The sequence below is a fragment of the Lithobates pipiens genome, unplaced genomic scaffold (assembly GCF_037356315.1).
Source record: "Lithobates pipiens isolate NorthernLeopardFrog02 unplaced genomic scaffold, aLitPip1_a1.2 Scaffold_16, whole genome shotgun sequence".
NCBI classification, from domain to species: Eukaryota; Metazoa; Chordata; class Amphibia; order Anura; family Ranidae; genus Lithobates; species Lithobates pipiens.
The window spans coordinates 310,153,599-310,176,718 of NW_027507748.1; the positions used below are offsets into that span (position 1 = coordinate 310,153,599).

Here is a 23,120-nt window from a genome sequence, read left to right on the forward strand (position 1 = left end):
TTATGCCAGACTTCTGAAAACTGCAGAAGTCCCCCCCCCCCCACCCTGGGGAGTGGGGGTGCCTCTTCATGATGAGGCTTTAGGATTCTGCTTTGCAGGTATTCCGGCACCAGGACTTCCTTTGAGTCTGGTCCTGACCCTGAGGTCTTCCTCTAGAGTCTGACAGTGGAGGCCGTCGCCCTGCCACAGGAGAAAGAGCCCATTTAAATAAAGGGCGTTTATACTTTCTTTTGACTGGCAAGAGTACTTTTCCCACTAGAAATTGTTTGGATGTATTTGTCCAAATCATCGCCAGGAACAGGAACCTCTTTAAGGGCCTGTCTAAATTGGTCCTTTAGGGATTGACAGATCGCTATTGCAGCGACTGCAGGCCAAGTAATGGCAACTGCCAAAGAAAGAGAGGATTTTAACAGGAATTCCAACCTTTTATCTGTTGGATCCTTAAGCATTTGTGGGTCTACTGGAAAAGTTAGACTTTTATTCACACTGGAAATCACAGTTTCAACTGCTGGTAGCTTCTATCTTTTGGTGAATTTCTCCACTATGGGATAGAGAACTGAAAGAAAACTCTTTCGGAGGGAGAAAAAAAAAAAGGTTCTCTTGGTGATCCCATTCAGCGTAAATAAGCTGTTCTAGTAATACATGCACAGGAAAACGCATGAATAGGCTGTAAGGAACCCAAGCAAAAAACCGAGCTTTCAGCAGACTCCATTAGGTGTAGCATGAAAGTAGAACGAACCATCTCTGTAAGAGATTGTATCAGCAATTTCTCAGATTGCAAAGCTGAAAAAGGCTCATCTACTGCCGTTTTCTCCGCAGAGGAATCATCGATTTGTCTTTCCTCCTGATCGCCTGAGGGCCTCGTGCCCACTGTTCCCTTTGCAAAGGGTCTAAAGTGGGGGAGGGGGATCTAGCACGCTTGCTATCCATTTGAATGGAGGATGCGATTAAAGCCGCTAATCTTCCTTGCAGAGTGGAGGAAAAGACATCTTCAGTCATGTATACAGGGGCTGAGATGTGAGAAGCAGCTGCACCATTAATTTGTTCCAATGGCTCACCTGGCTAGCCATAATTGGCATTTCAGGTGAGGATGACAGTGTGTGACTGGAATTCCTAACGTCTAGGTTGAAAACCTTTAATTTTTTGTTTTTTGTGGTGTCTTTTTTTGGTACGCATAGTCCTAAGCCCAAAAGCAGAGGTACTATTACTATTGCATTACTTGCTGAAAATAGTCATGATGGAATGATGCTGCTATTCAGATCAGCCTAGTGCTGGGAAAAAAAAGTCTTCCTGTATCAGGAATGCCACTTGCCACCCTTCCGTGCCCCACAGCTCCTGTGTCCCATGAGCAGCCTGTTTGCTCCTCCTCGTCAGCCAAGGAGAGACTGCTCCAGCTATATTTTTATTTCCTGCTTACCTGCCGTGCATCCTCGTGGGTGTTGCACAGTGCTGCACCTACACCCCACCCCCTATGTAAACCCGCCCCCTCTTGTTTTTAAAAACGTTCCTGCGCTCATGGCTTTCGGGTCTACAGGCCCAACACGAGGGGGTGGGAGAGGTAGAGCCCCCGACACCAGCTAGCATAGGAACAACAGATGGAACAAAATCTGGGACCTCCGCACCCCCGCGGTGGGGGGAGGGGGGGTATTACAAAGGGGGGTACACCGCTGGTGTTTCCCTAACCCTCTGTCCCTTCAGGGGGGAGAAAAAAAGCATTTTGGCAGATCTTACTTGACAAAAACTCCCTGTGCAAGCTGCTGCGGCCACACATAGACTGACACAGCTTTAGAGTGAAGACAACAGATTAAGGTATGCTCATAGACCCCCCCTAGTGGAGAATTAAGGCATGACAACATTTTTTTCCCTTAACCTCCCTGGCGGTACGATTATTTTGGATTTTAGGCGCTAAAAGCGGTACCATTATTTTGCATGAAAATTTGGCGTTTTATATTGTAGTCCTGCCATTCTTAGGAATAACTCTCTTAAATCTGTCCAAACCAGAGTCTAGCAGACATCCCGGGTATAATAAAGTTTGAAAAATGAAATCATAAATTATAATATAATAAATAATTATAAATAATTGTACCAAATAATAATATAACAATAATAAAAATTATTCAATAATGTAATCAAATCAAAAACACTGAAATTTGCTCAGTTGCAGAATTGTCACTGTCATTACTTTTCAGTATTTGATGACGGATCTCCCCACAAATCGCTATCGCTCAATTCTGCGAGTGATTCTAATTTATTATCGCTGTTTTCTAGCTGGTCTAAAACCATTTTTGATGTAAAAGGACAGTTTTGGTTGCTATGGACAATCTCCAGTTTCCAGGCATAAAGAACAGTTTTATTACATAAAACTGCATGCAGGACACTGGGCAGACCACTAGGGACAAAGGGGATGTGAAATATTTACATACAGCAATGTAATCTGTAAGATTACATTATACTGTATGTTTACTGTTTGTTTCACTTTTTGAATTTGGCGCCGATCTCCGTCCCCGTGCGTTGCAACGCTCGCAGGGCACGGAGATCGGCGATGTGATGCATCGAGCGAGACACGGCTCGCTCGTACAGTGGGGAGACAACGCTGGATCCGAGGGAGAAGGTAAGTAAACCTCCTCCTGGATCCAGCGATGCAGTCCCGAGTCTGGCTCGGGGATACCGCTTTTGGTATGAAAATTCCACCCCGAGCCAGACTCGGGAATACCGTCAGGGGGGTTAAACAAGAAAGCATAGGTGGACTTTTTATTTCCTACGTTTTTTTCCCTTAACTTATCCCCGCCGCAGGATTTGCTGAATTAACAGACAATCCAACCTTTACCCATCACGGCAGGCTGCGTTTAGCAAACCTTCAAGGACCGGGTCCCTTTATATCGGGGTTCCACTCCTTTGGACCTGTAAAAAGCACCCCACCAGGAAAGCTTTAGGTAATGTAGAATGACCAAAGCCCTTGGTCCCGGGGTCCAACCCTACAAAGACAGGCGCTACAGGCAAAACCTTGTGCTTCGGATATAAGGGCCCAGGTACCATCAACTTTGGCTTCAGTGGCACTTTGGATGGATCTGGTCTTATGGAGTCTATTTAAATCCAGCATGGATCCCTCCTGGAGCTCCCCAGAGCACATCTTCACTTGTGACCAACACCTTAGACACTGGTGAAAAAAAACTGATGTGCTCCTGGAAGGAGGAGGGGTTATATAAGGAGTGAACTTCCCAGATTGGGTATACCAGTGTCCATTACCTGAAGGTGCCTATATACCCAATAAGTTATTACTTAAGGCCCTGTGTCCCATGATGTACGATAAAGAATTTAAAAAAATAATTTCCTACAGAAGAATTATTGTTGCGTTTTCACATTATCTATTTTTCACTTTGTTACCAGTCACTTTACCACACACTGTGGTTATTATTTACACTGTTGATTTATTTGTACTGCTAACTTTAGCAGTATTCTTTCTCTGCTAACTTTGTTGTAATTTTCTTATGGGTACGGTTTGACCCTTATTTGGTGCTTACAGCAGTTTTTTTATATACTTTTAATTTCCAACATAGTAGCGCAGGAATATATATTATATATATATATACACACGCTAGCCTTCTGGCAGTGTTTGGTGGAACTTAGCAAAGATGAGTCGGCAGGTTGCTAAATTCCTACCATCCAGAAAAATCTTATTTTTTTGGCCATCCAGAGTGACACCCAATTCCAGGAGCGCTCCCAGGAAAGGGCCAAAAGCACAAATCCTTGGCTCCTCGTCTGGCTCCAACTTTCCAACACCCCTTAGTGTCACCTAATGACTACTCTCAAGTAGAGCCTGTGCAACTAGGCTATTCCTATCCATTGAGTAAAAGGTACTGTTATCAAACTCAGGGAATGTGCATCTACTGTGGACATTTCTTGAAACAGTGCCCACAGCCCCCAGGAAACTTCAGAGGCTAGTATATCTAGAGGGGGTATGCTAGACTGTTATTCTTGCCCCTCAAGTCCACGTCCAACTATTACTGTTCAGTTTCATTTTCCCACTTCCACTGTCTCAATGGAAGCATTTGTTGACGCTGGTAAATCAGACAGTTTCATCTCTGCGTCTTTGGTAAAGGGATTTTCTTGGACCACAGGACCCCTTCCTCAAATCCTTTGATTTCGGCCATTGATGGAACCATTCTGGCTTCGGGCCCGGTTTGTTCCTGCACCACTCCCATCAAGATGTCGGTGCTTCACCAAGAATCTATCTACTTTTTGGTGTTACCGCTGGCTACCTCTAAGTTAGTCCTGAAACATCTCCTGCATTCCTATTTAACCACTTGCTTACTGGGCACTTAAACATTCTGCCCAGACCAATTTTCAGCTTTCGGTGCTTTCACACTTTGAATGACAATTACTCAGTCATGCAACACTGTACCCAAATGAATTTTGTGTCCTTTTTTTCCCACAAATAGAGCTTTCTTTTGGTGGTATTTGATCACCTCTGGGGTTTTTATTTTTTGCGCTATAAATGAAAAAAGACCGAAAATTTTGAAAAAAAAACACATATTTCTTTGTTTCTGTGACAGAATTTTGCAAATTATAATTTTTTTTCATAAATTTTGGCCACAATTTATACTGCTACATATCTTTGGTAAAAATAACCCAAATTAGTGGATATTATTTGGTCTTTGTGAAAGTTAGAGAGTCTACAAGCTGTGGTGCGAATCGCACAAAATTGATCACATCTGATGTACTGGTGGCCTATCTCGCTTCTTGTGACCCGAACAAGTCAGGAAAGTACAAATACCCCTCAAATGACCCCTTTTTGGAAAGTAGACATTCCAAGGTATTTAGTAAGAGGCATGGTGAGCTTTTTGATGTTGTCATATTTTTCCCACAATTCTTTGCAAAATTAAGATTTTTCATTTTTTTTCTCCACAAAATTGTCATTGTAATAGGTTATTTCTCTCACGTGGCATGTGTATACCACAAATGACACCCCCAAAAAATTCTGCTACTCCTCCTGAGTATTACAATACCACATGTGTGGGACTTTTTCACAACCTGGCTACATAGAGGCCCAACATGCAGGTAGCGCCATCATGTGTTCTAGGAACATAAATTACACATCTAACTTGTTGACTATTTATTACACTTTTGAAGCACGAGGACAATGACACGTGACACCGATGACAGATGGCACTGATACGTGGCAATGATGACACTTATACGTGGCACTGATGACACGTGGCACTGATGACAGATGACACTAATATGTGGCACTGATGACACGTGGCACTTATACGTGGCACTGATGACACGTGGCACTAATGCGTGGCACTGAAGACACGTGGCACTAATACGTGGCACTATTGACAGATGGCACTAATACGTGGCACTTATACATGGCACCGATGACGCGTGACACTGATGACAGATGGCACTGATAAGTGGCATTGATGACACGTGACACTGACAACAGATGGCACGTGACACTGACAGGTGGCACTGATGACAAATGGCACTGATACGTGGCACTGATGACAGATGGCACTAATACGTGGCACTGATGACAGATGGCACTATGTGGCACCGATGACAGATGGCACTTATACGTGGCACTGATGACAGATGGCACTGGGGGCAGATGGCACTGGGGGCAGGTGGCACTGGGGGCAGGTGGCACTGGGGGCAGGTGGCACTGGGGGCAGGTGGCACTGGGGGCAGGTAGCACTGGGGGCAGGTAGCACTGGGGTGGATGGAACTGGGGGCAGGTAGCACTGGGGCAGGATGGCACTGCTGGGGGAGGATGGATGGCACTGCTGGGGGAGGATGGATGGCACTGCTGGGGAAGGATGGATGACACTGCTGGGGAGGATGGATGGCACTCCTGGGAGAGGATGGATGACACTGCTGGGAGAGGATGGATGACACTGCTGGGGGAGGATGGATGGCACTGCTGGGGGAGGATGGATGGCACTTTTTTTTTTTTTTTTTACATTTTTTTTTTTTTTTTTAGATCGAAGCAGAACGGCTGCCGCTGCAGCCGTTCATCTCTCCCTTCTCACACTCTGTGTGAGGAGGGAGAGCGGCGCTGAGAGATGATCTCATATGTTTACATATGAGATCATCTCCCATTGGACACGCCGATCACGCTGTAAATGGCCGCTGTGATTGGCCGTTTACAGCGATCTGTGTTTGCCTGTCCCCGGGGGACACGGCGAACACAGAACTTCCGCGATGCGCGCCCGTGGCGGCGCGCATTGCGGAAGTAAACAATTGGCCGTCCAGGGACGGCCTCCCGGACGAACGCGCCTGCCCTACGGCCGTCATTCGGCTATAGGGCGGGCGCGAGGAGGTTAAAGACTGGCTTTGTTGACATCCCTTCTGGCTCCGGATCCTGCTTGCTGTTCTACTACTTTGATATCTGACTTCTGGCTTGGCTGGCTATTCGTTCTGGTTACTGAACTTTGGCTATATTTTGACTACATTTGTTCTTTTTACTTTTATTAAAAAAGTGTGATTTAGCTGTACTTCTGTCTCGGTCTGATTTCATGGTTTCTGACACCACCTGTCACACCAGATGCCTAGACAAGGTGGTTGCAGTTAAAACACTTCCAGTGGCATCAGCTGAGGTTTCTTCCCTGGTGCACTACTCTTTCTGGATGGGTTTTCCCAAATATAAGGGGGACCAACTTCCTCCCCACAGACCCTACGATTGTGCTATAGACCTAGTCCCAGGTTCTAGCATCCCCAGGGGCTGGGTATATCCCCGCCATGCCTGAGTACATTGCAGAAAATTTCCAAAATGATAATATATGTGCAAACAATACTTCCTAAGAGAATGCAACATACTTTCAAGTAAAAAAATGTATACATTTGTAGTCAATATTTTGGGTTTCAGATCTTATAAAGAGATTGCTATAACTTACCACTCCTCGGAATGAAGGAGGGACCAGGCCACAGTAAAAGGGAACAAAACAGCTACAGATCAAAGCCTGTAATGATAGAAATTAGTAAAAAAAAAAAAAGTATTATAAATTAGAATATACACATATACATATATATATATATATATATATATATATATATATACAGACACACACACCATACTGAGTGCTGTTGTCATAAATGTCAAACCTTAAAAGGGAAAATAAAAATAAAGGCAAAAAAATGATAGAAGTATTCTAAAAATAATAATGCAAATTATATATATATATATATATATATATATATATATATATATATATATATATATATATATATAAGGGGGAAAGAGACACTATAAATGGAAATGGTATAATGATGACAATTAAATGACAGTAGAGATTTCTATACTATCGTCTATACCGTATCGTAGATATCCCAGCTGGGCCTGTCACTCAGCCACAGACAGAGCAGCCCGAGTGGCCAAATGGAGTACGGCTGTAGCGGCCGCTTTGTCTTCTGTCTGTGGCCAGGGGAGAGGGTGGGACAGAGCCGGGAGCGCTCCACTGGTGGACATTGAGGCTGTGCTGGTGGACACTGATGGGCTGCACTTGTAGGCACTGCTGAGGTGGCACCAGGGGGGGACGAGAGGTCTAATGACAGCTTCCTTTGCAGGGACCAGATCTACCCATCAGATAGCTGTGATTGACGGGTGGATAGCAGTCATGGGGCCCCCTATTGGCCATGGGCCCTCGGACAGTGCCCAAATGATCAGTCTGCCCCTGGTGCCACCTCATGAGTGCCTACTAGTGCAGCCCATCAGTGTCTACCAGTGGAACTCTATTTCCTGCCCTCTCCCCTGGCCACAGACAGAAGACAGAGCAGCCAGAATGACCAAATGGAGTACGGCCGGTCGGTCTGCTCTGTCTTTCCTGTACCCTGCTGTTTGCCCCATGATGTGCCCTGTGCCACATGATGTGCACTGCTGTGTGACCCGTGATGTGTTCTGTGCCCTGCTATATACCCCATGATGTGCCCTATTGTCTGCCCCATGCCCTGCTGTGTGCCCCATGATGTACCCTGCTGTGTGCCCTATGATTTCCCCTTTGCTCCATGTAATATTCTCTGCCCCATAATGTACCATCTTGCCCATGCAATATGTCCTGTTGTGCCCCATAATTTGCCATGTTGCCCCCCAATGTGTCCTCTTGACTCCATGTAATATGACCCATAATGTGCCATGCTGTGCCCCATTATGTGCATGTTACCAGTTTTAATCCCAGGCATGATGTCCACACAGTGCAAGCTGGGGGGTGGGGCTTTGTGTAAGTGTGAGTGGGGACACGGGGCCCCATGATCCCCTGATGCTTGGGGGGCCCATGAGTTGTCAACCTGCCCCTGGGTGGCACTGATGGACACTGACAGTGCTGCACTGGTGGGCACTGAGGGACACTGATGAGGTGGCACTGGTGGGCACAAATGGACACAGATAGGCTGTACTTGTAGGCACTGATGGCGTCACCTTCCTGAATGAGTTTTTGCTGGTTGGGATGTCTGCTTTCACAAAAAAATCTTGCTAGCCTTTAGATTGCATTTATCTGTTTCAATTGCTCTTGTTGGGGGCTCATGTACAAGGGTGGATTGCTTTGCATAAAACAGGTGTTTTGGGGCACAAGGGAGGAACAGGTGCAGCGTATAGCCCATTACCAGCAGCCAGTCAAAATCAATAACAGACTAAAATTTGCAGCAGCTGCATGTGGATGTACACTGTTCTGTGTGGTACATGCAATTAAGGTTGTATGCATTCAGGCAGATAGGCCTAAATGTGAGTATTGCTCAGAACAGCATCTAGCCACTGCATTCTTCAGCTGGAGGGAGAGATCACCCGTCGCTGGATCAGATCAGCTATCGCTTGACCCCGGAGAGATGATCATCTGTCGCTGGATAGCAAGAGTGGATTACCACCGCTGGAATCTTTTTTTATTTTTAATAAAGGACTTTTTCAATGGTGTGTGTGTGTCTTTTTTTAAAATTCTTTTAAACTTTCTTTGTGAAATGGTAGGGGTACTTTTGTAGATGGTTCTACAACTTAATTTGAGTCCAGCAGTGTTTGATTATACTGATTGGACTTGATTGGAAAGCCACACACCTGTCTATATAAGACCTTACAGTTCACAGTGCATGTCAGAGCAAATGAGAATCAGGAGGTCAAAAGGAACTGCCTGAAGAGCGGTAGGTGTGGAGAAAACCAGGCACTGCTCATCACCTGTCCAATACAGTCCCAACAGTGAAGCATGGTGGTGGCAGCATCATGCTGTGGGGTTGTTTTTCAGCTGCAGGGACAGGATGGCTGGTTGCAATCAAGGGAAAGATGAATGTGACTAAGTACAGGGATATCCTGGATGGAAACCTTCTCCAGAGTGCTCAGGACCTCAGACTGGGCTGAAGGTTTACCTTCCAACAAGACAATGACCCTAAGCACACAGCTAAATTAATGAAGGAGTGGCTTCACAACTTCAATTCCGTGACTGTTCTTGAATGGCCCAACCAGAGCCCTGACTTAAACCCAATTGAGCATCTCCGGAGAGACCTAAAAATGTCTGTCCACCAACGTTTACCATCCAACCTGACAGAACTGGAGAGGATCTGCAAGGAGGAATGGCAGAGGATCCCCAAATCCAGGTGTGAAAAACTTGTTGGATCTTTCCCAAAAAGGCTGTATTAGATCAAAAGGGTGCTTCTACTAAATACTGAGCAAAGGGTTTGAATACTTAGGACCATGTGATATTTCAGTTTTTATTTTTTAATAAATCTGCAAAAAATTCAACAATTCTTCTGTGTTTTTCTGTCAATATGGGGTGCTGTGTGTATATCAATGAGGAAAAAAAATTTACTTAAAATGATTTTACCAAATGGCTGGAATTTAACAAAGAGTGAAAAATTTAAGGGGGTCTGAATACTTTCCATCCCCACTGTAATATATATATTATATATATATATATATATATATATATATATATACACACATACAAACAGAGGCGGCTCTTTAATTATGCAAATTAGGCGATTGCCTTAGGCCTCGCCCACAGAAAGGGCCTCGCCATCGAGCGATTGCCTAATTTGCCTCTGAGGTGTTGTGCTGCACTGTTTGCTGCTGTGTGGAGTGTGGGACAGACTCTCAAGCGGCGGGGTGAGTGAGCGGCGGGCACGCTGCACACAGCTGCAGACAGTGCAAAGTGAGCTCCGCGGCGGTGGACAAGGGGGGTGATAAGAGTATGTCTATGTAATATGCATGGCTTAGGCTGCCTGTGCGTCCAATAGCAGCAGCGCCGTCCGCCGAGTCCTAGCCCTTCCTTCCTCTAACGGCGGCCCCATTGCATGCCGGGAATTGTAGTTCTCCCACACAGCACAGGCACATAGACTTCAACATGGCCGTCTGGTGCCTGTGCTCTGCAGAGCCTACAACTCCCAGATTGCACTGCAGGGCAGAACTAGAACATCATGTGTTGCTTCTCCAACTGAGTCCTGCTGCCTTTACCAATTTGTCACCAAGGCGAGGAGCAGGTAGAGTTTATAACTATAATATATATATATATATATATATATATATATGAAAAACCTAACAACAATGCACCCCCACCAAATTTAAGAGTCCAAAGGCCATATTATCTCTGCATTGACAAGACAGTTTTATTTTCACACATTCTAAAAATAACTTTTCATCTGCTTTACTGAGGATGCATTACAGTGGCTGAATTTGATGGCACAGTGGCTGCGTTTGATGGCGCAGTGGCTGCGTTTAATGGCGCAGTGGCTGCGTTTGATGGCACAGTGGCTGCAATTGATGGCGCAGTGGCTGCGTTTGATGGCACAGTGGCTGCAATTGATGGGCACAGTGGCTGAGTTTGATGGCACGGTGGCTGAAATTGATGGGCACATTGGTTGCTTTTGATGGGCACAGTGGTTGCTTTTGATGGGCACAGTGGCTGCGTTTGATGGCACAGTGGCTGCGTTTGATGGCACAGTGGCTCTATTTGATGGCACAGTGGCTGCAATTGATGGGCACAGTGGCTGAGTTTGATGGCACGGTGGCTGCAATTGATGGGCACAGTGGCTGCGTTTGATGGCACAGTGGCTGCTTTTGATGGGCACAGTGGCTGCGTTTGATGGGCACAGTGGCTGCGTTTGATGGGCACAGTGGCTGCGTTTGATGGGCACAGTGGCTGCGTTTGATGGGCACAGTGGCTGTGTTTGATGGCACAGTGGCTGCGTTTGATGGCACAGTGGCTGCGTTTGATAGCACAGTGGCTGCTTTTGATGGCACAGTGGCTCCTGTATCATTGTCCGCACAAAGTCTCTGACCATCTCCTGTATCATTGTCCACACACAGTCTCTGACCATCTCCTGTATCATTGTCCACACACAGTCTCTGACCATCTCCTGTATCATTGTCCACACACAGTCTCTGACCATCTCCTGTATTATTGTCCACACGCAGTCTCTGACCATCTCCTGTATCATTGTCCGTACAGTCTCTGACCATCTCCTGTATCATTGTCCATACACAGTCTCTGACCATCTCCTGTATCATTGTCCGTACAGTCTCTGACCATCTCCTGTATCATTGTCCGTACAGTCTCTGACCATCTCCTGTATCATTGTCCATACACAGTCTCTGACCATCTCCTGTATCATTGTCCACACACCGTCTCTGACCATCTCCTGTATCATTGTCCACACACAGTCTCTGACCATCTCCTGTATCATTGTCCGTACAGTCTCTGACCATCTCCTGTATCATTGTCCGTACAGTCTCTGACCATCTCCTGTATCATTGTCCATACACAGTCTCTGACCATCTCCTGTATCATTGTCCGTACAGTCTCTGACCATCTCCTGTATCATTGTCCGTACAGTCTCTGACCATCTCCTGTATCATTGTCCACACACCGTCTCTGACCATCTCCTGTATCATTGTCCACACACAGTCTCTGACCATCTCCTGTATCATTGTCCGTACAGTCTCTGACCATCTCCTGTATCATTGTCCACACACAATCTCTGATCATCTCCTGTATCATTGTCCGTACAGTCTCTGACCATCTCCTGTATCATTTTCCACACACAGTCTATGACCATCTCCTGTATCATTGTCCACACACAGTCTGACCATCTCCTGTATCATTGTCCACACAAAGTCTCTGACCATCTCCTGTATCATTGTCCACACACAGTCTCTGACCATCTCCTGATTCATTGTCCACACACAGTCTCTGACCATCTCCTGATTCATTGTCCACACACAGTCTGACCATCTCCTGTATCATTGTCCACACAAAGTCTCTGACCATCTCCTGTATCATTGTCCACACAAGGTCTCTGACCATCTCCTGTATCATTGTCCACACACAGTCTCTGACCATCTCCTGATTCATTGTCCACACACAGTCTCTGACCATCTCCTGATTCATTGTCCACACACAGTCTCTGACCATCTCCTGATTCATTGTCCACACACAGTCTCTGACCATCTCCTGATTCATTGTCCACACACAGTCTCTGACCATCTCCTGATTCATTGTCCACACACAGTCTCTGACCATCTCCTGATTCATTGTCCACACACAGTCTCTGACAATCTCCTGTATCATTGTCCACACACAGTCTCTGACCATCTCCTGATTCATTGTCCACACACAGTCTCTGACCATCTCCTGATTCATTGTCCACACACAGTCTCTGACCATCTCCTGTATCATTGTCCATACACAGTCTCTGACCATCTCCTGTATCATTGTCCACACATCGTCTCTGACCATCTCCTGTATCATTGTCCATACAGTCTCTGACCATCTCCTGTATCATTATCCACACACAGTCTCTGACCATCTCCTGTATCATTGTCCGTACAGTCTCTGACCATCTCCTTTATCATTGTGAACACACAGTCTCTGACATCTCCTGTATCATTGTCCACATACAGTCTCTGACCATCTCCTGTATCATTGTCCATACAGTCTCTGACCATCTCCTGTATCATTATCCACACACAGTCTCTGACCATCTCCTGTATCATTGTCCGTACAGTCTCTGACCATGCTCTGTATCATTGTCCACACATAGTCTCTGACCATCTCCTGTATCATTGTCCGTACAGTCTATGACCATCTCCTGTATCATTGTCCACACACAGTCTCTGACCATCTCCTGTATCATTGTCCGTACAGTCTCTGACCATCCTCTGTATCATTGTCCACACACAGTCTCTGACCATCCTCTGTATCATTGTCCGTACAGTCTCTGACCATCTCCTGATTCATTGTCCACACACAGTCTCTGACCATCTCCTGTATCATTGTCCATACACAGTCTCTGACCATCTCCTGTATCATTTGTCCACACATCGTCTCTGACCATCTCCTGTATCATTGTCCATACAGTCTCTGACCATCTCCTGTATCATTATCCACACACAGTCTCTGACCATCTCCTGTATCATTGTCCGTACAGTCTCTGACCATCCTCTGTATCATTGTCCACACACAGTCTCTGACCATCCTCTGTATCATTGTCCGTACAGTCTCTGACCATCTCCTGATTCATTGTCCACACACAGTCTCTGACCATCTCCTGTATCATTGTCCATACACAGTCTCTGACCATCTCCTGTATCATTTGTCCACACATCGTCTCTGACCATCTCCTGTATCATTGTCCATACAGTCTCTGACCATCTCCTGTATCATTATCCACACACAGTCTCTGACCATCTCCTGTATCATTGTCCGTACAGTCTCTGACCATCTCCTTTATCATTGTGAACACACAGTCTCTGACCATCTCCTGTATCATTTGTCCACACATCGTCTCTGACCATCTCCTGTATCATTGTCCATACAGTCTCTGACCATCTCCTGTATCATTATCCACACACAGTCTCTGACCATCTCCTGTATCATTGTCCGTACAGTCTCTGACCATCTCCTGTATCATTGTCCACATACAGTCTCTGACCATCTCCTGTATCATTGTCCATACAGTCTCTGACCATCTCCTGTATCATTATCCACACACAGTCTCTGACCATCTCCTGTATCATTGTCCGTACAGTCTCTGACCATGCTCTGTATCATTGTCCACACATAGTCTCTGACCATCTCCTGTATCATTGTCCGTACAGTCTATGACCATCTCCTGTATCATTGTCCACACACAGTCTCTGACCATCTCCTGTATCATTGTCCGTACAGTCTCTGACCATCCTCTGTATCATTGTCCACACACAGTCTCTGACCATCCTCTGTATCATTGTCCGTACAGTCTCTGACCATCTCCTGATTCATTGTCCACACACAGTCTCTGACCATCTCCTGTATCATTGTCCATACACAGTCTCTGACCATCTCCTGTATCATTTGTCCACACATCGTCTCTGACCATCTCCTGTATCATTGTCCATACAGTCTCTGACCATCTCCTGTATCATTATCCACACACAGTCTCTGACCATCTCCTGTATCATTGTCCGTACAGTCTCTGACCATCCTCTGTATCATTGTCCACACACAGTCTCTGACCATCCTCTGTATCATTGTCCGTACAGTCTCTGACCATCTCCTGATTCATTGTCCACACACAGTCTCTGACCATCTCCTGTATCATTGTCCATACACAGTCTCTGACCATCTCCTGTATCATTTGTCCACACATCGTCTCTGACCATCTCCTGTATCATTGTCCATACAGTCTCTGACCATCTCCTGTATCATTATCCACACACAGTCTCTGACCATCTCCTGTATCATTGTCCGTACAGTCTCTGACCATCTCCTTTATCATTGTGAACACACATTCTCTGACCATCTCCTGTATCATTGTCCATACAGTCTCTGACCATCTCCTGTATCATTGTCCATACAGTCTCTGACCATCCTCTGTATCATTGTCCACACATAGTCTCTGACCATCTCCTGTATCATTGTCCACATACAGTCTCTGACCATCTCCTGTATCATTGTCCGTACAGTCTCTGACCATCTCCTTTATCATTGTGAACACACAGTCTCTGACCATCTCCTGTATCATTGTCCATACAGTCTCTGACATCTCCTGTATCATTGTCCACATACAGTCTCTGACCATCTCCTGCATCATTGTCCATACAGTCTCTGACCATCCTCTGTATCATTGTCCACACATAGTCTCTGACCATCTCCTGTATCATTGTCCACATACAGTCTCTGACCATCTCCTGTATCATTGTCCGTACAGTCTATGACCATCTCCTGTATCATTGTCCACACACAGTCTCTGACCATCTCCTGTATCATTGTCCGTACAGTCTCTGACCATCCTCTGTATCATTGTCCACACACAGTCTCTGACCATCTCCTGTATCATTGTCCGTACAGTCTCTGACCATCTCCTGTATCATTGTCCACACACAGTCTCTGACCATCTCCTGTATTATTGTCCGTACAGTCTCTGACCATCTCCTGTATCATTGTGCACACACAGTCTCTGACCATCTCCTGTATCATTGTCCACACACAGTCTCTGACCATCTCCTGTATCATAGCTGCGCAGTCTCTGACCATCTCCTGTATCATTTTCCGCAGTCTATGACCATCTCCTGCATGATTGTCTGTCAGCACCCTGTCAGTGGCTCCAACGTTTGATACCGTGTTAGCCAGGTAAGAGTTTGCTTGTCATTACCATAATAAAACCATCTCCTGTATCATTGTCCGCACAGTCTCTGACCATCGCCTGTATCATTGTCTGCACAGTCTGACCGTCTCCTGTATAATTGTCTGCATAGACTCTGACCGTCTCCTGTATCATTGTCCGCACAGTCTCTGACCTTCTCCTGTATCATTGTCCATACACAGTCTCTGACCATCTCCTGTATCATTGTCCATACACAGTCTCTGACCATCTCTTGTATCATGGATGTGAGGTCGGTGACTGTCCTTTAGCTGGGTTGGACTGTCCCTTAGCTGGGCTGTCTCTTATCTGGGACTGTTCCTTAGCTGGCTTGGATAGGTTGGACTATGTCCCTCAGCTGGGTTGGACTATGACTATATCCCTCAGCTGGGACTGCCCCTTAGCTGGATTGGACTGTCCCTTAGGTGGATTGGATTGTCGCAGTCCCATAGCTGAATTGGACTGTCACACTCCTATAGCTGGATTGGCCTGTCCCTCATCTGGATTGGGCCGCCCCTTAGCTGGGTCGGACTGTCTCTTAGGTGGATTGGAATGTCACAGTCCCATAGCTGAATTGGCCTGTCCCTCATCTGATTGGCCTGTCCCGCATATGATTGGACTGTCCCTTAGCTGGGTCGGACTGTCCTTTAGCTGGTTTGGACTGTCTCTTAGGTGGATTGGGTTGTCACAGTCCCATAGCTGGATTGAACTGTCACACTCCCATAGCTGGATTGGCCTGTCCCTCAGCTGGATTGGACTGTCCCTAAGCTGGATTGGACTGAATGAATGAATGAAATACTTGTATAGCGCACAATGCGAACTGAATCGCCTCTAGGCGCTGTGGCTGTGACTGTCTCTTAGGTGGATTGGATTGTCACAGTCCCATAGCTGGATTAAAATGTCACACTCCCATAGCTGTATTGGACTGTCCCTCAGCTGGGTCCAACTGTCCCTTAGCTGGGTCAGACTGTCCCTTATATGGGACTGTCCCTTAGCTGGATTGGACTGTCTCTTAGGTGGATTGAACTGTCACAGTCCCATAGCTGGATTGAACTGTCACAGTCCCATAGCTGGATTGAACTGTCACAGTCCCATAGCTGGATTGAACTGGCACAGTCCCATAGCTGGATTGAACTGTCACAGTCCCATAGCTGGATTGAACTGTCACAGTCCCATAGCTGGATTGAACTGTCACAGTCCCATAGCTGGATTGGACTATCCCTTAGCTGGATTGGACTGCCTGTTAGGTGGATTGGATTGTCACAGTCCCATAGCTGGATTGACCTGTCCCTCATCTGATTGGACTGTCCCTCGGCTGGATTGGTCTGTCCCTTATCTGGGACTGTCCCTAAGCTGGATTGGACTGTCTCTTAGGTGGATTGGATTGTCACAGTCCCATAGCTGGAATGAAATGTCACACTCCCATAGTTGGATTGGCCTGTCCCTCAGCTGGATTGGCCTGTCCCTCAGCTGGATTGGCCTGTCCCTCAGCTGGGTCCGACTGTCCCTCAGCTGGGTCCGACTGTCCCTCAGCTGGGTCCGACTGTCCCTCAGCTGGGTCCGACTGTCCCTTAGCTGGATTGGACTGTCTCTTAGCTGGATTGAACGGTCACAGTCCCAAAGCTGGATTGGACTATCCCTTAGCTGGATTGGACTGCCTGTTAGGTTTATTGGATTGTCAAACTCCCATAGCTGGATTGACCTGTCCCTCATCTGATTGGACTGTCCCTCAGCTGGATTGGACTGTCAGGTGGATTGGATTGTCACACTCCCATAGCTGTCCCTCAGCTGGATTGGACTGTATCTTAACTGGGACTGTCCTTTAGCTGGTTTGGACTGTTTCTTTGGTGGATTGGATTGTCAAAGTGCCATAGCTGGATTGGCCTATCTCTCAGCTGGGTTTGACTGTCTCTCAGCTGGGTTTGATGGTCCCACAGATCGGACTACCTCTTAAAGCGGTTCTTCACCCTAAAGGGGAAGTTCCGCTAATCTGATCCCTCCCCCCCTCCGGTGCCACAATCGGCACCTTTCAGGGGGGAGGGGGGTGCAGTTACCTGGATAATCCAGGTAACTGCACCCACTTCCGGCCAGACCGCCGCAGATGCTCCGCCCGCCCCCCCCCGTTGTGTTCTGGGAAACACACAGTTCCCAGAGACACAGCGGGGGACCATAAGAGACGTGCAGCACGACTCGCGCATGCGCAGTAGGGAACCGGGCAGTGAAGCCGTCATGCTTCACTTCCCGATTCCCTGACAGAGGATGGCGGCGGTGGCAGCAGCGAGACGAGCGATCGCTCGTCATCTGCCGCCGACATCGCTGGAACCTGGGACAGGTAAGTGTGATTTTATTAAAAGTCAGCAGCTGCAATATTAGTAGCTGCTGGCTTTTAATATTTTTTTTTAGGTGCAGCTCCTCTTTAACTGGATTGGACTGCCTCTTAGCTTTTTTTCAAATATACACTGAAAAACTCATTATAAAAGTATCCTTGTTAATCAGTGTATTTGTTTGCTTATAAAGGGTGTGACAACAGAAAGTGATTTAGCATGAAAACAGTTTGACCAATTGAGAGACCAGAAGCAGGAATCACTTCAATTAATTAAATTCTGTTCCCACATTGGTCTTTTTACCATTTTGTTTATTTTGTTCTAAAATTGTGTGTTACTACACTGTGTGTAGTTACTAGATTAGCAGAATTTACATTAGTTTTCAATAAAAAAAAATGTTTTAATATGTTTTTATTCAGTTAATGCAGCACATAAGTGGAAGAGAACGTGACAAAGGGCGAAAAATTTGAATCTGGTCACCAAAAAAGAAAAAAGAATATTGTTTTTGAGGAATGTAGACAAGCGCTACGTGGCTCTATGCATACGTTTTTGAAGACAGGCAAGATAAGTACAAGTCAAGAGGTGCCTGAGCTTGAACATGAGACAATGGTTTTGACTGAAAGAGAAGATGATTCACAGCCAAGCACTTCTGCTGAATCTGAATTGTATACCATTTTGTGTAGCGCAGAAGAAGGAATTCAAGAAAACCCTATTGTTTCAGGTTCTGAGCAACCAGAATCTACATAACAGCCTCTAAGTTATGATCCTGGAGAATGGACTTTTCCAGTGGAAGATAAAGACAGAATCTGTTTTATACAGAAAGGACCAGTAAGGGAAGAAAAGGTAACTTTTCCATTAGACAGTGGAAAAAGACATTTTTCTACCTTTCATTACACCAGGGTTCTAAGCAACAAAGAAACACAAGACAGGCGCTGGTTAGTTTATTCCAAAAGCAAGGACTGTGTTTTCTGTTTTGCCTGTCATTTATTCTCACCATTAGGGAGCGCTTTAGTGTCTAATGGCTGCAATGACTGGAAGAACCTGAGCAATCGTCTTGGTCTGCATGAACACAGTTCTGACCACTATTGATGCATCTGTGCAAAAGCAAATACTCCTGGAAAAGCAACGTTGGCATGAAATTCTGGAAATGCTTATAGCCACTGTTCAATTCTTGTCATGCCATAACTTGCCATTTCGAGGACACAGAGATAATTTAGAGGAAGAGAATAGTGGCAATTTTATCGATCTGATAAAGCGTTGTGCAAGGTTTGATCCTGTTCTTCGTGAACACTTGCAATGAATTGAAGAGAAACTTATTCACAACCATTACTTGGGAAAATACATACAAAATGAACTAATCTCATTGATGGCCAAACTTGTCAAGCAAAAAGTAATTGAAAAGATTCTTCACGCAAAATATTATTCCATAATTCTGGATTGTACTAGGGATGTGAGCCATGTTGAACAGATGACTGTGGTATTATGACATGTTGATGAAAAATCAGGAGATGTTGAAGAGCATTTTATTGGATTTTTACCAGTTGAGAAAACGACAGCTGAAGAGTTAGCTAAAACCATACTGCTGGAAATTGAGGAATCAGGTTTAGACATCAAAAATTGCCGTGGTCAAGGATATGACAATAGAGCAAACATGTGAGGGGAGAAAAGTGGTGTAAAAACTAGGATATTAAATATCAATCCTTTAGCTTTTTTTACACCCTGTGGTTGTCATAGTTGGAATTTGGTTCTGGGTGATGCAGCAGCATCTTGTGTAAAACCAAATTATTTTTTGGGGTTTTGCAAAGACTTTACACATTGTTTTCTGGCTCATCCAATAGATGGGCAATTTTAAAAGAGAAGGTAAATATTACCCTCAAGCCATTGTCAGAAACCAGATGGGAGTGCAGAGTCGAGAGTGTAAAGGCTGTCCGTTATCAGCTAAAAGAAATCGCTGAGCGCCTGGAAGAGATGACACAGATGAATGCTGATCCTGCTTTCTGTAGTGAATGTAATTCACTAAAAGAAGAAATTTTGTCATACGAGTTTGTTCTGTCATTAATTGTATGGTATGAGATTTTAGTAAAAATCAACCTTATCAGCAAGGTGTGGCAAAAGGCTTGTATGCAGCTGGACACTGCAGTAAAACATTTGGAGGCCTTCCTGTGCTGGCTGAAAGAATATCGCCAAAATGGCTTTAATTCTGCCATTGTTACTGCCAGAGAAATTGCTGAAGAAATGGACATTCCAAGGGAATTTGGACAGTGCAGGATACGCAGTACCAAATGAATGTTTGATTATGAGTGTCCAGATGAAGCCCTGCAGACAGGTTTAGAGCAGAATATTTCAATGTTATTGTCGACAAGATTTGTGCTAGTGCTGAGCCTCGCTTTGAAGGTTTAAAAAGCTATGTCAGCAATTTTGGGTTTTTATATGATATCTCCTCTTTATGCATGAAATCTGAGAAAGACTTATTAGAAGACTGCAAAGAACTTGAAGCCCTACTTACTTTACACAATTCTTCTGATTCTGACATAAGAGGTCTGGAATTGTATGAAGAGCTACGAATGTGTATGCGTACTGTACCTCCAAAATTGGATATGTCCGGTTCCTTAAAATACCTCATTGATAACAATTTAACTTTATCCAAACATCTATGTTGCATTAAGAGTCATATTAACAATTCCAGTTACTGTTGCATCAGCTGAGAGGAGCTTTTCAAAACTAAAATTAATAAAAACATACTTAAGATCAACTATGAGCCAAGAGAGATTATCTGCCTTAGCAGTTTTGTCCATTGAACGTGATCTGGCTTCAAAATTAAATTATTCATCTGTGATAGATGAATTTACAACTGCAAAATGTAGGCGAATGTTTTGAAACTTCTGATATTGAAACATTAAAAAAAATGTACTACTGTTAAAACTTCCCAGGGGGTTTGTGTATGAGCCCCAACTATAGTTAGCACATATATTGTGGTATTGTATATTGAAACAAAGGTTTTTTTTGTTTTTGTTTTGATTGGCTTTCAATAAGTGCCTGAGAAAGGACCCTGGTATAAGTCTAATCTAATAGGGCACTCTTACACCAGGCTGTTTTCCTGCAGGCACCCTAAACAGACACCTGTTCACCTGTTCAGAATTGACAGGCATTTGTTGGAGCAGCACCATGGTAGTTGCAGATCAAACAGAAGCAGCTTCTTTGGCTGCACAGGATAGCAGGACTTAATTTTCTGACTAAAGTTCCAATTTAAGTTTTTTTTTTTTTTTTTTTTTTTTAATTTTGCTAAAGAATACAAGAAACTGAGTTATTTTGTTACTTGAAAAATATTGCACTTTATCCCTTTTATGTTCCATGCACTACTGAGCAAATATGCAAAGTTACATATTTATATGTTTTTATGTTTTACATTTTTGTAAAAAAATCACTTGTTGCATTAAACAGGTTATGTTTTAGAATATGTTGTAAAATTACTTTTTTTTTTGTTTTATACTTTGTTGACAAATTAATTTCACATTTATGAGACAGCACAAAGGATAATGAGAAGGCAGCTGCACAATTTGATCTATATCTGTGTGCGTGTAACATATATACCCACCCACCCTATGTTTAATGATATTTGATTAAAGAATAATTGGCTAGAGAAATTTATAGAAACTGTGAATTCATAGTTCATAGGATTTAAGTTAATATATGCATTCATACAGTTAATTTTTATCGTTTTTATAATATTTTTCCCATTATGGGCGTGAGTGGGGCCTCATGTCTAAGTTTTGCCTAAGGCCTCAGAAAGTATATATATATATATATATACACACACACTTCAAATTTTCTAATACAATTTTCTAATATAATAAAATTAGCTTAAAACTTGTGTAGCCTGTACAAAACAAATACATCACATCAGGGCAGCATAATATATTTCTACCTGTACAACTTCTTCCTTGGAGTTGAAATCAGAGACCAGTATAGTTTTTCCATCTGACAGTCGTGTAAGAGCAACATGAAGCCTTCCACTTGCTAGGTGATGTGCATTTTCTGGCACACATCTAGACAGAGTTTCCTTTAAAATGGTATGTAGATTAAAGCTTGGATAAAATGGCCCAAGAATGGACTTCCTAGCTTCATTGGCTGCATCACTGAATATTTGTTGCAGTTCATCTGAAAAACAGAAAATAAGGAAAAAATGAAGTACATTATATATAGTGAACAGTAAAGAGCTATAGCACATCATGAGTTATTTTTAAGGTACAGTATATGTAAACCCACTCACTAAAATCTTATATAGGTTTTAACATTGATAACATGTTAGGAGGCAATGTCACCTTACTCATGCATGACAAAGTGACAGTATAGTGCAAAGGGGCTCCCCAACTTAGAGATACTTACCCTGCCAGTGCTTCATCACTGCTTTCCTCTGTTGCAGCTGGTATTAATAGTGTTAATGCTAATGGGAGTTGTGGCATCATTGCTAGACCTGAGCACTAAAACAAACACTAAACAACATTTTTTAAAGTGTTCCCACTCCCACACTGCAGTGTTCCAAAATTATACATAGTTTACTATCCACCCTCTCCATGTTCTTGTGTTGCCCTCCAGATCCTCTTCCACCACCTACTACACAGCAAGGATTCAGCTCGCACTCCACTCCACTGTCTTTTCATTCAGTCAAATCTATTGCATCCCCACAACATGGGTGAAATGCGTCAGTGGAGGAGCTATAGCCAAGTTGGAAAGATTACACAAAGCAAGCCAACATCATGTATTCAGTGAGGGAAGAGATAGATTCCGTGGTTGGTTTGGGCATCCATGGTTGGTAAGCATTACATTGCCTCTGCTTGGAGCGTTAAAAACTCTGGTAAACAGATTCCACTACTTTTCCCTGACAACTTCTGGGTTGAAGGATGGCAAGTGTCATTTAAGACCTGCTTGTGAGCCCAGGCTGTCATGGGCACAACCTCTGTGGGTGCATCATCACACTGGCCTGGGCTAACAGGCAGAAACGAATCACACACACACCCACACACTAGCACACACACACCCCATTACACCCTTTAGTGCTATGGTAAGGACTGCTTACCACTGATGTGGGGCAATCAGAGGAGCCATGATATCACAGGACTGGTCAAAAGACCATGTTCCCTTTACCAGAGTGCATGCATGAAGTTGCTTCAGAAGATCTGCAGCACAGGGATGCAAAAA

At 44.5% G+C, this 23,120-nt stretch overlaps 1 protein-coding gene across 2 annotated transcripts in view; it reads right to left on the reverse strand.

The window, feature by feature from the left end:
- Positions 1–23,120, reverse strand: part of LOC143982692 (omega-hydroxyceramide transacylase-like) — a 75,933-nt gene that overhangs the window by 32,174 nt on the left and 20,639 nt on the right. For both annotated transcript variants that reach the window (XM_077481621.1, XM_077481622.1), the window contains 2 exons: positions 21,847–22,079; positions 6,900–6,965 (listed from right to left, as the gene is read on the reverse strand). In XM_077481621.1, coding sequence (XP_077337747.1) covers positions 6,900–6,965; positions 21,847–22,079 — 299 coding nt within the window. The remainder of the gene's footprint in view (positions 1–6,899; positions 6,966–21,846; positions 22,080–23,120) is intronic.